At 57.1% G+C, this 12,172-nt stretch overlaps 1 protein-coding gene across 3 annotated transcripts; it reads left to right on the top strand.

The window, feature by feature from the left end:
* Positions 1-2,303: 2,303 nt before the first annotated feature.
* On the top strand, positions 2,304-11,076 carry OTX1 (orthodenticle homeobox 1). 3 transcript variants are annotated; one of them, XM_033124990.1, is made up of 6 exons: positions 3,906-3,972; positions 4,289-4,374; positions 4,725-4,789; positions 6,308-6,508; positions 7,416-7,567; positions 8,822-10,455. In XM_033124990.1, the coding sequence occupies exons 4-6, from the start codon at positions 6,412-6,414 to the stop codon at positions 9,638-9,640; spliced, it is 1,068 nt and encodes a 355-aa protein (XP_032980881.1). In that variant the 5' UTR covers positions 3,906-3,972; positions 4,289-4,374; positions 4,725-4,789; positions 6,308-6,411; the 3' UTR covers positions 9,641-10,455. The 3 variants fall into 3 exon arrangements, with proteins under 3 accessions (XP_032980883.1, XP_032980881.1, XP_032980882.1); XM_033124992.1 differs by lacking the exons at positions 3,906-3,972; positions 4,289-4,374 and adding an exon at positions 2,304-2,401 and having other exon boundaries at positions 8,822-11,076; XM_033124991.1 differs by lacking the exon at positions 3,906-3,972 and having other exon boundaries at positions 4,273-4,374.
* The last annotated feature ends 1,096 nt before the right edge of the window (positions 11,077-12,172 follow it).

Genomic DNA, 12,172 nt, shown 5'->3' with positions numbered 1-12,172 from the left:
CACTCTGCTACTTCCTTGCAATGAAAACTTGACACTGGTTTGAGAAGTTTGTGTTTCTGTAGGACTTTTCATGTGGGGGAAAAAAATGGTCCACTTGAGCACTGGGCAGGATACTGGGCTGTATTTGGAGCTGAATAAGTTTACACCATCCCGGAGGGGCCCTGTTGACACAGGAATTCGAATTGAAAAGCAGTTAGTCATATTTTCTTAAGCAGTGTAAACTATTATCTTTTATAAACGGTCATTTCTGTTAAAGATTTGAGGAAATTTGTGATTCCACAGCACTGAAAAAAATGTTAATATCTTGATGAATTCTCCACATTATTATTTTCAATTGTTATAATTTTACAGCCATATGAGGAAGAACTACAACTTCTAATAGCCTGCAAATCTGTAGATGCTAAAGTGAAAGAAAGGTTTATTGCTGGGGGGTGGGGGGGAGGGGGTAAGTGCTGCAGGTGTGTATGAGGTGAGGAAAAGGGAACTTTTAAGAAGTTCTAGGCAACAGAAAGAAACTGGCGATTTTTACGGTAGTTTCCATTACTCCTCTACAGAGGTGTCCGAAACAAAGAAAGCTCATTCAACAAGTCTGGAGAGAGAAAACAGTTCACTCGCAAATAAATATACTTTTGCCTAGATCATATATATGTATGTATATATACATATATATAGGTATATGCATATATGTGTGTACATACACACAAATATTTATACATACACATAAATTCGTTCGAAAATATGCAGCCACTTACAATTGCCAGTCTTTCAAAATGATAAACACTTGCTACCGTAGAATTTCTTCACGACAGAAATTTTAAGAAGTTATTGAAAAGTTATCGGAACTCAGTGAAATCGGGTATTTGCCCTCTTTATTCGAGCAGAAGAGCCGAGCCAGCGGCAGCTCTCTGGGGGAAGCTCTCAGACGCACGCTCTAAGCCCTGGCAAGCCGGCAGACGGAAATCGCCAGCCCAGAGCAGCCTGACGTTTGGGAGGCCAGCATCACCCACCCCATTTACGCTGGATTCGGGGAACCTTCCCTCCCGAGGAGCCTCACAGAGAGGCGACTCCCCCAAGCCGCTCCCGACCTGCCAAGCCCCAGATTTGCTGCCCCTCCTGCCCCAGGCGGGAGCCTCGCTGGGGTCCCATTTGGTCTGCTCCCGAAGACCTGGCGCCGTGGCGCCCGCACGCCCCGCAGCGGCGGCGGAGAGCGGCCCCCAGGACTAGCTGGGTCAGGCCCGTGGCGAGGGCGCCGTGTCCCGATTGCCTCGCGTTGTGCCCAGGGGCTGCTTCTTGAGCACAGGCGCGAGCCCAGCATACGGAGAGGCCGGGAACCCGAAAGCCCGCGCTGCAGGAAAAGAAGCTGTGCGCGCGGGGGTCGCCGAGGAGGAGGAGCGTTGGCAACCGGCTGGCTTGGGCACTGCCCGGCGGGCCGGTGCAGAACTTCCTCCTCTGGCCAGCATCCCACGTCCCCGGAGCCAAACCCCTCCCCTTGTACCAAGTGTCCTCCAGAGTATGGCCTGGCCTCGAGGTCACCTGGATGCTGGATCCGGGTCCCGGAGCCCAACTCCCACGCTCCCTCCCCGGCCCTGCGGGCCACGGGCTGAGTCGACTTGCCTTCTCTCGGGGATGCCCCCACTTCCCCTCCCCGCGCTACGGCCGTTGCTGGAGAGGTCGAGGCTTCTGGCCAAGTGTCTCCCACCTGGACATGTGCCTAGTGACGGCCGCCTCAGTCCTGTACGACGCATACAAGAAACTTTCATCTCAGTCTCTCTCTATTCTCCTCCCTCTCCCCTCTCTTTTTCTTCTCTTAATCCCGGGGTTTTATGGGTTGAGCATTAAGAAAACTCGCCTGCAATTTGGGATTAGATAAGTACTCTCATTGGCGGCGTGGGGGGGGTGGGGGAGACCGTGCTACTTGATACCTCCCAACTTCCCCGAGACCGTGCAGCATCTGGAACCCAGAGCGCAGGGCTCCCGCGTGGCGGGCCCTCGGGACCGCCTGAGCACATTCCAACGCGCACAACCGCCCTACCTCGCCCAGCCGGACCTCCGCCCCGCGCTGCAGCTGCAGGCATAACCGGGCGCCGAGAAAGCATGAGAGCAAGAGGTGGCGGGTCTAGGACAAGGCACGCACCCAGGCCCTGGAGGACTAAGCCACACACACAGCGCGCAGGCCTGGGCTGGAGCAGCGCATTGCTAGGGACACAGTCGCTGCCAAAGCGCACCCCAGGACGCCCGCATTCGCTTCCCCCAAAACTATTGTGCTCCAGCCCGCGCCTTTTCCCAGAACTGAAGGAGAGGGTGTATTTCGTTTCTTTCTGTAAACCTCTGCAACGTCTCCGAGGGCTCCGAGCCGCGGGCCTCGCGAGCTACTCCCTGCCGGGGCCTGCGCAAGCCTAAGGTGTGTCCCCGCCCGGGTCAGCGCTGCGCTCTGCGCAGTTTCTTTTCCAGTTAAAGCTTTTCTTTCTCATGTTTTTCCTTTTCTCTCGTTTCTTTTATTGTTTTCTCTCTCTCTCAGTCTTTCTCTTTTGTGAATGGGCTGCGGTGTCTTTGTTCTAGAGAGAAGCGCCCGTGTCGCTGACTTTTGTGAACCAGAGAAGGATCTTGTAAAACCTCCTTTTCTCCTTCGTACTCCCCCACTCCGACCCCTCCTCCTTGGCCCCTTTGATTAGATGTTCCCTCATCTTCCAAAAAAAAAAAATGTAATTTCGTTGGTCTGGCGGCCACTTTCTTTGAACATTAGCTCGCTTTCAGCTCCAACTTCAATTAGAAGGAGTTGATTTTGAGAGATCAACAAAAGAACCGACCAAAGCCTTATTAAAGGTCCTAAGAAGATCTCCCAGGTCCTTTGAGAAGCAGTTAAGGAAACAGTGTGCCCTCCATCATATTCTGTTACCGTATTTTATTCGGACTCCAAAGGAAAGTGTCGCTTGGGGGAGGGGGAAGCACTTTGATGAGCGGCGGCCGCGGCCCCTTTCCACTCAGCGGGCTCCCCCTTCTTTCTGCTCCTTGCGCAGCGCCCGGTCCTCTCTCGGTGCCCGACCCCCTCAATGCGCCCGGCGGCTCCCTGACTCTCTCTCACACCTACTCCTGTCCAAACTTCTCACTCCGCCTGTAGGGGTGGAGGGAAGGGGGATTAGGAAAAAGGGGTATGAATTCCTCGAAAGGCAGTAAAGTCGTGCCTAATATTCAGGAGGAGGTGCCATTTGAAAGAATTGCCTTGCTCAGGATTGGGGCGAAAAGACGTTTTTTGAGCTTTGAAAAGTCCACCAGGTGGACGTGTTTGAGAAGTTTGTTTGGCTGAGAAATGGGCTTTGCCAGTACGAACAATACGGGAAAATCGCTTCAGGGAGGCTCCTTCTGCGGCATGTGGGAAAGAAAATGAAGGCAGGGATCTGTGACCACCTTTTCCACCCGATTGTCCCTGGTAGAAGAATACTGGGAAAGAGACAGAGACGGAGTGTGAAAGAAAAAGTTTCCTATCAAAAATTTTCGATTCAGAAGTAGAGTGTGTGTGGAAGGGGAAGGGAACACTGGGAGGGGACACGACATTTCAGAAGAAGCGTTTAAGATTTGCAAACACCCTTCGTGGGGTTTGGGAACTTCAGGAAACGCCGAGGAGCAGGTAAATGGCGGGGCCTCTCCTGCGGGTGCTGTTCACGGGAGCGGGAGTCCTGGGGCGCCGAGGTGGGTTCTGCGCACCCGGCGCTGCGCCCGCGCTCGGCAGAGTAGCCTGTGCCGGCACGAGCTGCCCGCGGCGTCCGTCTGCAGGTGGCGGCGCAATGGAAGAAGACGCTGGGGCCCACAGCGCCGCGCGAGGGGCCGGGGGCTGGGGGCCCATTCTCCTCCAGCCCGCCTGAGTCCTCGCGCCCACAACCCGGCCGCTGAGTCGGGTGGCGCTCGGGAGAGCTAGAGAACCGGTTCTCCAGCACCTCGCCTCCTCTCTGCCACTCCCTCCGGGGCGCTGAAAGGGTGAGAGAAGGGCGGGGGCTCCAGGGCGGCCTGGGGACCGGCGTCCCCCTCCGCGGCTGGGGCTCCGGGTCTGTGCAAGTCTTCCTCGCCTGGCTGTGCGCGTAGTTTGCCAGCCAAGCCCGGGAGTTAGCGCGCGACCGGGGCGGGGCGGGCGTGCAGCGAGGGCGGGGTGCAGGGGGCGGGGGAGGGCGGGGGCGCGCGGAGGTAACCCCCGACTCGGGCTGCCATTGCCCGGCTCCCTGTCACTCAGCCCGCGCGGGGCCCAGGATTGGCAGCCTAGCCCCGTTACGCACTCACCTCGCGTTCACATACCCAGGGAGGGCAGTAGAAAGGTGATCAATCTTCATCAGGCTACATTTCCAATCACCTAAACAACCGGGCAAGACAAGCCACACCGACAAGGTAAATCGCTTGATTTATTTAGTTTGTAAAGTGCCTCTGCAGGACTTCCCCAGCCCCCACCGCCTCACGTTTTACCGGGAGTGCAGCGGCAACCGCGAGCTGCCTCCCAACTCTGCCCCTCTCACTCCACCCTCCCCCTTGAGGCCCCTTGGCACGATCCTGGGCAAGGTAGTGTCTCGGGAGCGTGTGGGGTTTTGCAAAGTGTCTGTGCAATAAAGTGAAACTTGGAGGGACACGCATAAAGCCAGTGGAAAGGAAGAGACGGGAGGAGGGAAGTTGGGAAAAGAAAGAAATCGGCGGTCCTAGACAACGCCAGCCCGGCGGATAATTCCTGCGGTTCTGTTTTGCAGGTTGACTGCCCGGCGGGTTCGTGAGGGCGCGAGGTAGATGGTGAGCAGCCCCAGAGCTGAGGGAGGTAAGGAGAAAGCCGCCGGGCCGCTCGGGACTCTGGTACGCGCCGGGTGCTCTTGCGTTCCTCTCCTCAGACGGGTCCCCACTTCCCGGGTCCCGGCACGTGGGCGGGGCTGGAGAGCGGCCTGGCTCCCCTACTGGTGCGCGGAGGACCCCAGGGCCCCGCTGCGGCCCCGCGCCCCCGCCTCCTCCGAAGTAACCGAGCTGAAGTGTTAAGTTTAAAGAAAGTCTTTGAAACTCACACTGCAGCCTAGCAGAGTCGCCGAGGCCCAAGAGCCCCGGCTGTTTCCTTTTCGTCCCCTTCTCTGCAGGCTGGATTCTCCCAGCCCAGGCCGTGCGTCCCGAAGGATAGGGGCGGGAGACTTCTTTAGCTCTCACGTCTCTCCCTGAACTCCTTAGCCCAGGTCCCAGGCCTGCGTTGACTTCCCGCTAAGAGGGGTGAAGAGACAGGTCCCCTGGGGCCCCAGTCCCACTCCCTCAGCACCACTTCCCGACCCCTGAGGGTAGCGCCTCAGGTTCGGGACAAGTAGGGAAGCGAGGCTTTGACCTTCCAGCCCAGGTCAGCGCGAGCGACCCTGAGGCCTACTTCTCCAGTCCGGATCCGGTCCTGGGGTCGCAGTTTCAGCTGGTAGGGTAGTCAGAGAGCGCACGGGACCTGCTGAACACAGGCCTCCTAAATCCTCGGGACCCTTTCGGCATCTGTTTGGGTCACCTTTCATTCCCCGCTGGGACCCCATTGTACGCAACGAGGACCCGGCAGAAAGAATGACGGGCTTGCGTTGGCGATGCGCCCCTAACCTGGGGCGGCCACTGAGAACCGCCACTGCTACAGCGGCCCCCTCGGCGTCTTCCGGCCGCCTCTGGGAGACCTCGGCCTGTAACTGCGGTTGAGGTGTGGTGGGATTACTAGTGAGCCAGTTTTCAGTGGCTGGACACAGAGAAATCAACTGGAGGGGTGGCTGTAGGCTCTAGGGCCGGGACCCAGCCCCGGAGACCGTTGAAGGAGGGTACTCTTCTAAGTGAGTAGTGCATCCTGGAGAGGCCCAGGTGCTGCTAGTGCCTCATCTTGGCTCTCTGGAATCTCTACCTTTCGTCCCACTTTCAAAAACATTTGAAACAAAACGAAACAGCCCTCATACTTTGGGCAGCCTGCCGCCCGGGCGCCGAGTGAACGTTTGCTGGTGCACTACGAGGCCGGCTCCCACCGAACCAGAATTTTGCCTAGACGTGGGACCTTGCACACTTCACGGTTCAGGGATGTGTTAAAAGCACATCCCTGCTTTTAACCTCTCCACACACTCCTAGCGACGCCCTACCAGTGTCTTTGGCTCCTTCCAAAACCGAAAAGAGGCGATAACGATTCAGAAAAGTTTGCTTTTCGAAGAAGCCTTGGCGCAGTTGGCCGCTCTGCGCAGTCCATAGCTTGTGTCCCCTCTCCATCTCGTGGCTCCTTGCCTTGGACAAGACCAGGAAGCCTAAATGGCTCCGAATGACTGTTTCCGTGTGTCTCGTATCTCCCTAGGCCGGGCCCCCAGAGGCAACCCAGCTTGAAGAACTGCGCGGTGGGAGTCCCGCATTGCTCCCGGCCCCCTGGATCCGTCGGGGCGCCTCCACCCGGCTGTTAGCATGATGTCTTACCTCAAACAACCCCCATACGGCATGAACGGGCTGGGCCTAGCCGGGCCCGCCATGGACCTCCTGCACCCTTCCGTGGGCTATCCGGGTGAGCACTAGTCCCCGCCCCCAGCCCCTGCAATTTTTTGGGGACCCCCAGCGTCTTTGGTTTGAGGACACGCTTTGTCACGGAGCAGGCCCAGAGAGCAGGTTGCCTAGGCTGCTTACGATGCAGGGCAGTTTCGGGTCGGTGAGGTGGGCCAGGGCACCGAAAACCCTCAACGTGCACCCTCCTGGGCCCGCCACACCGGACACCTGTCTCCTGTTGTGGTCCCACCGCCAGCATAGGTGACTTTTTTGGTGTGTGCATGTGTGAATATCTTCCTTTTCCCCCAACACTGAAGGAGGATTCTAGACACTCGCCATGCCTTGACAGGAAGAGCCGAGCTTCCCTTATGGGAAGTGACTGGCTGAACCTTTAAGAAAGGGAATTCTCTCTCCCTAATAAAATTGCCCTCAAAGAGCAGTCGACTGCACCAACTTTCGTACTGATGATGTGGATGGCTTGAGCCGAATTCTGCCTTTTTTTTACCTGCCACTCCTTCGCCCCCTTCTATTCCCTCGGAAAGTGTTTTCCACGTAGTGTTTCTGCTCACCCCTTCTCCACCCTCCAGCCACGGAGTGTGTTGGGTAGTGTGTGTGTGTGTGTGTGTGTGTGTGTGTGTGTGAGTGTGTGTGTGTGAGTGTGAAGGAAGACTGTATAATTTCTCTTCCTTTCTTAACCTCCGCGAGTCTGGGAAGGGGGCAGCCCTGGACCCCTGCTCTGAGTCGCACGCATGAACTTTCTCCCACCTGTGGCCTCTTAGGCTCGGCCTCCCGGGGGAGTTTCTTTTGCTCGAGCCCGGCTTTCTTTTGCAACGGCTCGGCTCAGGGCCTGCCAGGGGGCCTGTTTGCGTCCTCTAGCGCGGGTCCTCGTAGCCACCACTGACCCGAGGCGCCCCCGCGTGTCCCCTCAGCCACCCCGCGGAAGCAGCGGCGGGAGCGCACCACCTTCACGCGGTCGCAGCTGGACGTGCTCGAGGCGCTCTTCGCCAAGACTCGCTACCCTGACATCTTCATGCGCGAGGAGGTGGCGCTCAAGATCAACCTGCCAGAGTCCAGAGTCCAGGTGCGCGCGCCCGGCGATCCTGGGTCAGGGTAGGGGCGCTGGGGCTGCTGGGAGAGGGCCTGGGAAGGGTGGTCTCGTGTGGGGGCAGGCTTACAGACTGGGTAGCCCCTCCCGGACTTCCCCTAGCTCTGGGCCCAGGCTTGGAAGAGGCGGCAAAGTTAAAGGAAATAGTTTAGAGCCCTGGATTCAGCCCTTGGCCCCTGAGCACCTTCGGTATCGAAAGTCCTTTTTAGGATTGCGGGAGGACAAGCGAGCCTCCCGGAACATAAAGTGCCCTGAAGGCCTGATACTTGCCCCCTGCTTCTTCGGCCGCCCCAGGACTTGGCAGTTTCCTTCTGTGTACTGAATTCTGTCTCCGCCTTGGCCTTGCATCCCGGGGGATCCTGGAAATGGAAGAGTGGAGCTTGGCTGGAGCCTGGTGCCCTGTCTGGGAGTGTGCTTGGAGGGTCGCGACAGTTTGATTAGACGCTTCCTTTGCCTGGAGAGGATGCGGAACCCAAAACCCGCCAATCGGCTTTGCCGTTTCTGTTTTTGCGATGAAAGGGCCCCGAAAAATTGGATTATAACTCAGAACTTTCCTCAAGGGCCTTTTATCTCGCCTTCTTTTCCCGGAGGCTCGAGAAAGAAACGGGAATGCAATGCCAAGTACCAGGCCCTCCAAGAGGAGTGAGAACTTTATGACTGTCCTACTTGGTTCCCTACTTGGAGCCAAGAAGCCCAAAGAAATTCTGCCCAGGCTTCCTTCCCTAATCCGCCAAGTACTGCCTCTGTTCAGCGTGCGGGCCTTGCTCCTGCTCGCACCCAAATTCTGGCCCTGCCCCGCACTAGGCCTCGAGCGGCCAACTGGCTCCCGCCTCAGACTGTCCCTCACTCTGCGGCCTGCTGTGTGCCTCTCTGTTTCCTGAGCTCTAGTTATATTAGACAGGGCCTCCAAACATACACGGGGCTGCTGGGAAGCAGCCAACAGCAGTGGTTTAGAGATAGCTGAACTTCTGTCTGGACAGACACAAATGTTCCGCCCTAAGGCAGAGTTGCGCTGCGGGTGGAGAGGTGCAACATCCTTACTTTGCCAGAGGAAGGTCTTTGAGCAGAAGGATGGGGGAGGGTGGAGAAACTGGGAACGCTAGGGCTGGGTCTGGCCGTGCGGGAGTTGGGGAGGGGCGAAGGCCTCATGGGAGGGGGGGGGTATGGGGCGGGGGAGTATCAAGCTCTACTCGCCTCCAGACACTCTCTCCCCCACCCGGCCCGCTGTAGGTCTGGTTCAAGAACCGCCGTGCCAAATGCCGCCAGCAGCAGCAGAGTGGCAGCGGGACCAAGAGCCGCCCAGCCAAGAAGAAGTCGTCCCCGGTGCGGGAGAGCTCGGGCTCCGAAAGCAGCGGTCAGTTCACACCGCCTGCTGTGTCCAGCTCCGCCTCCTCCTCTAGCTCGGCTTCCAGCGCCTCCGCCAACCCCGCGGCGGCAGCGGCTGCGGGCCTGGGCGGGAACCCGGCGGTGGCAGTGCCGTCGTCGTTGAGTACGCCGGCTGCTTCATCCATCTGGAGTCCAGCCTCCATCTCGCCCGGCTCAGCGCCTGCGTCGGTGTCGGTGCCGGAGCCATTGGCCGCGCCTAGCAACGCATCGTGTATGCAGCGCTCGGTAGCTGCAGGCGCAGCCTCCGCGGCAGCTTCTTATCCCATGTCCTACGGCCAGGGAGGCAGCTACGGTCAGAGCTACCCCGCGCCCTCTTCTTCCTACTTCGGAGGCGTGGACTGCAGCTCATATCTAGCGCCCATGCACTCGCACCACCACCCGCACCAGCTAAGCCCTATGGCACCGTCCTCCATGGCCGGCCACCACCATCACCATCCGCACGCGCACCACCCATTGAGCCAGTCCTCAGGCCATCACCACCATCACCACCACCATCACCACCAGAGCTACGGCGGCTCGGGGCTCGCCTTCAACTCTGCCGATTGCTTGGATTACAAGGAGCCTGGAGCCGCCGCCGCTTCCTCTGCCTGGAAGCTCAACTTCAACTCGCCCGACTGCCTGGACTATAAGGACCAAGCCTCATGGCGGTTCCAGGTATTGTGAACCAGGAGTAAGAGAAGAAGAGAAACGCAACTACCTGCGCCCTCCGTGGTCCCCGTCCTTTTGCTGCTGCTGCTGCACCGCCCGCCTTTGCCTCAGCTTCTCCAGACCTGATTTTCATGTCCCCAGAAGATGCCCATTTCCTGCACTGCTGCCCTCATCTTTGTGTCACTTGCTTGGGGGAGGGTGTGCAAACCCGCCCACCCCTTGGATGAGGGGGACAGGTGCTGCGGCTTGGCCACAAATTCTATACGGGAGAGTTGTGTGCTCTCCTCAACCCCTAACGAACTCCTAAGTCACCCACTTCCAGTCTTTCTGGACAGTTGTTATGCACTTGCAGCCTTCGGAGACTCTTCACTCTCGGTGTTTGAGCCCTACACTTTTATTTATTCTTTCTGGACACTGGAGTCACTCACTAGGTGGCACGTCTGCCCATTGGAGTGCACCCACACTCTATTCCCAAACAACCACTAAGTGTGTCTCACGTGCAGACTGCCGCCCCTCCATCTGCCCTCGGCCCCTTTCCCCGCCTGCAGGCCGGAGCTTCCCGGCGTCTCCTCCTCCCGGCGGAAAGCGCTGGGGCAGGGCGGGAGAGGGAGGAGCGCGCCCCTAGCTTCTCACGCTCAGCCCCGCCCTGCGTAGAACTGGCTCAACCTTCCGCCTCAGCGGGAATGCTGTACATAGTCGGGTCCGTTCCGGGGACCACTTATACCTTTTAGTTGCTGTTGGTTGAACTGAGCATATCTCGTCTTAGCGCCCAGGAAATAGAACTTTAAGATATATACAGCACACACACACAAACACACACACATACTATAAAACAAAAGCAAAAATATTTTCCCTCTGTCTCCCAGCCTACGCCCTCAAACGATGGCGCTTTTACTTTTTTCAGTTGTTGCAAAGCAGTCCTGCCCTCTCACACCTTTTTTTTCTATGTATTTATTAAAGAGAACCGTTTGGTTCCAGGAACCTGGGCATAGAGAATCAGAGGGTCCGGGAGTGGAGGAAACAGCCAAGTCAGGGTACAGGGGAGGTGTCTAGGCTGGGCTTGGGCGCAGGACCGAGTCCTTCACCAGGTCCAAGCACAGGGTCGCAGTTCCGGTTTAGAGACCAAAAACAAAAGGAAAGAAAACAATAAATAAAAATACAGCATTATGGAAAAACAAACCCAGGCCCCAAACCTCAGTTCCCGTTTCTCTGTCAGCTTCTCTCTTTAAGCAACCCTGTTTTGTCTAGTGAGTTCTTAGTGCACCTTCATTCTCCTAAATCTGCGGACAGCCCGCGCCTGTGTATCAATTTTGCCTTTGGCCGTTTCATCCAGTAGGTGGGAAAGTAATTTGTAAATTTGATTTGTCCGATGTGAAGATCACAAATTACTTGTTGAAATGTAAGGCAGTCCCCTTCTCCCCCTTTATCTACATTATTTCCCTAAAATAAATGCAAATTAATGAACAGCTTGTCAGTGTGGCTCTTCTGATTCCAGCCCCGGGTCCTGGTCTGGGGGGGGGGGGCCTTAAGAGGGAAACTCCCGTGTTAATAACCCTCGCGTTGATGACCTGTATGAAGCTGGAGGCCAAAGGATAGGGTGGGAGGACTTGGCAAGAAGAGTGCCAGGAACGTTCTCTTAGGGAGTGTTCTCCCCTCGCGGTCAGCCCGGCCTCTTCCCCCAGGCATTTTGACCCCCGCATCCCCTCTCGCCATCCAGGACAGACAGGTGTCAGAACTGGATTCCCGAAGCAATTCCTTTCTCTTCAGAGGCAGCCTGGCACTGATTTCTTCACCCTAATTGCCTACACCAGAAAAAAGAGGGGGAGGGGAAGAGGGTCGGGAGGCGGGAAAGGATAGCTCTGTAGTGCTCTCAGAGCTGAGCCAAAAAGGAAAAGAAAACAAAACGACAAAAAAACCGATCCGTGTCCTGCATGTTTGCAGCAGACGACCTTCCTTTCAGCTGAGCTGTCCCGGGTGGCTTCACGGCGGCTGGGGGATCCGAGTCATTCCTTCCACGTGCTCAGCTGTCCCTCTAAAGCCTCAGCCCCCTGCCAGAAGCAGCCAAATTATCTTTGTATTGTGAAGTTTCTTTAAAACGCAAACACAAAATCTAGAAAAGTCGACCAGGACGCGTTTCACTTTGGCAGGGGAAGAAGGCTCCTGACTTGCAGCAGGGGGTCGTAAAGGAAGGTTCTACCTTCCCCCGAGGGAAGACGAGGATAGAGGTGGGATGCTCCCCCAGAAAACCCAGAGCCCGGAGCTGTACAGACTCTGGCCTGAAACCTCCTAGGTGTGAAGCCGAGAAGCTGCTCAACTTGTCCACGGACGGAAAGGAAATAAGGGAACAACGAAAAGTTTCCTGTGAAGTGACTAACACACCCTATTCTTTTTATTCCGTGCGAGACCTGAGACTACAACGTGAGGCCGGGTTTGGAGAACGACCCCTTCGCCGGGGTCCCGCGCCGAGCGAGACCTGAGAGGGACCGCTCAGCGGTGGCAGTCCCGGCTGTTGAAAAGCCTCCTCCGCCGCGTCCTCCCTCCCTTCCG

This window comes from Rhinolophus ferrumequinum, chromosome 13 (genome assembly GCF_004115265.2).
Source record: "Rhinolophus ferrumequinum isolate MPI-CBG mRhiFer1 chromosome 13, mRhiFer1_v1.p, whole genome shotgun sequence".
NCBI classification, from domain to species: domain Eukaryota; kingdom Metazoa; phylum Chordata; class Mammalia; order Chiroptera; family Rhinolophidae; genus Rhinolophus; species Rhinolophus ferrumequinum.
Note: the sequence above shows the minus strand (reverse complement) of the source record. Positions and strands in the feature narration are given on the sequence as shown.

Bases quoted from the DNA above. Each gene is read 5' to 3' on its own strand.
- OTX1 (XM_033124992.1), top strand. From the start codon at position 6,412: ATGATGTCTTACCTCAAACAACCCCCATACGGCATGAACGGGCTGGGC. The intron at 6,509-7,415 runs GTGAGCACTAGT...GTGTCCCCTCAG, and splicing joins CCCTTCCGTGGGCTATCCGG to CCACCCCGCGGAAGCAGCGG. The intron at 7,568-8,821 runs GTGCGCGCGCCC...GGCCCGCTGTAG, and splicing joins TGCCAGAGTCCAGAGTCCAG to GTCTGGTTCAAGAACCGCCG.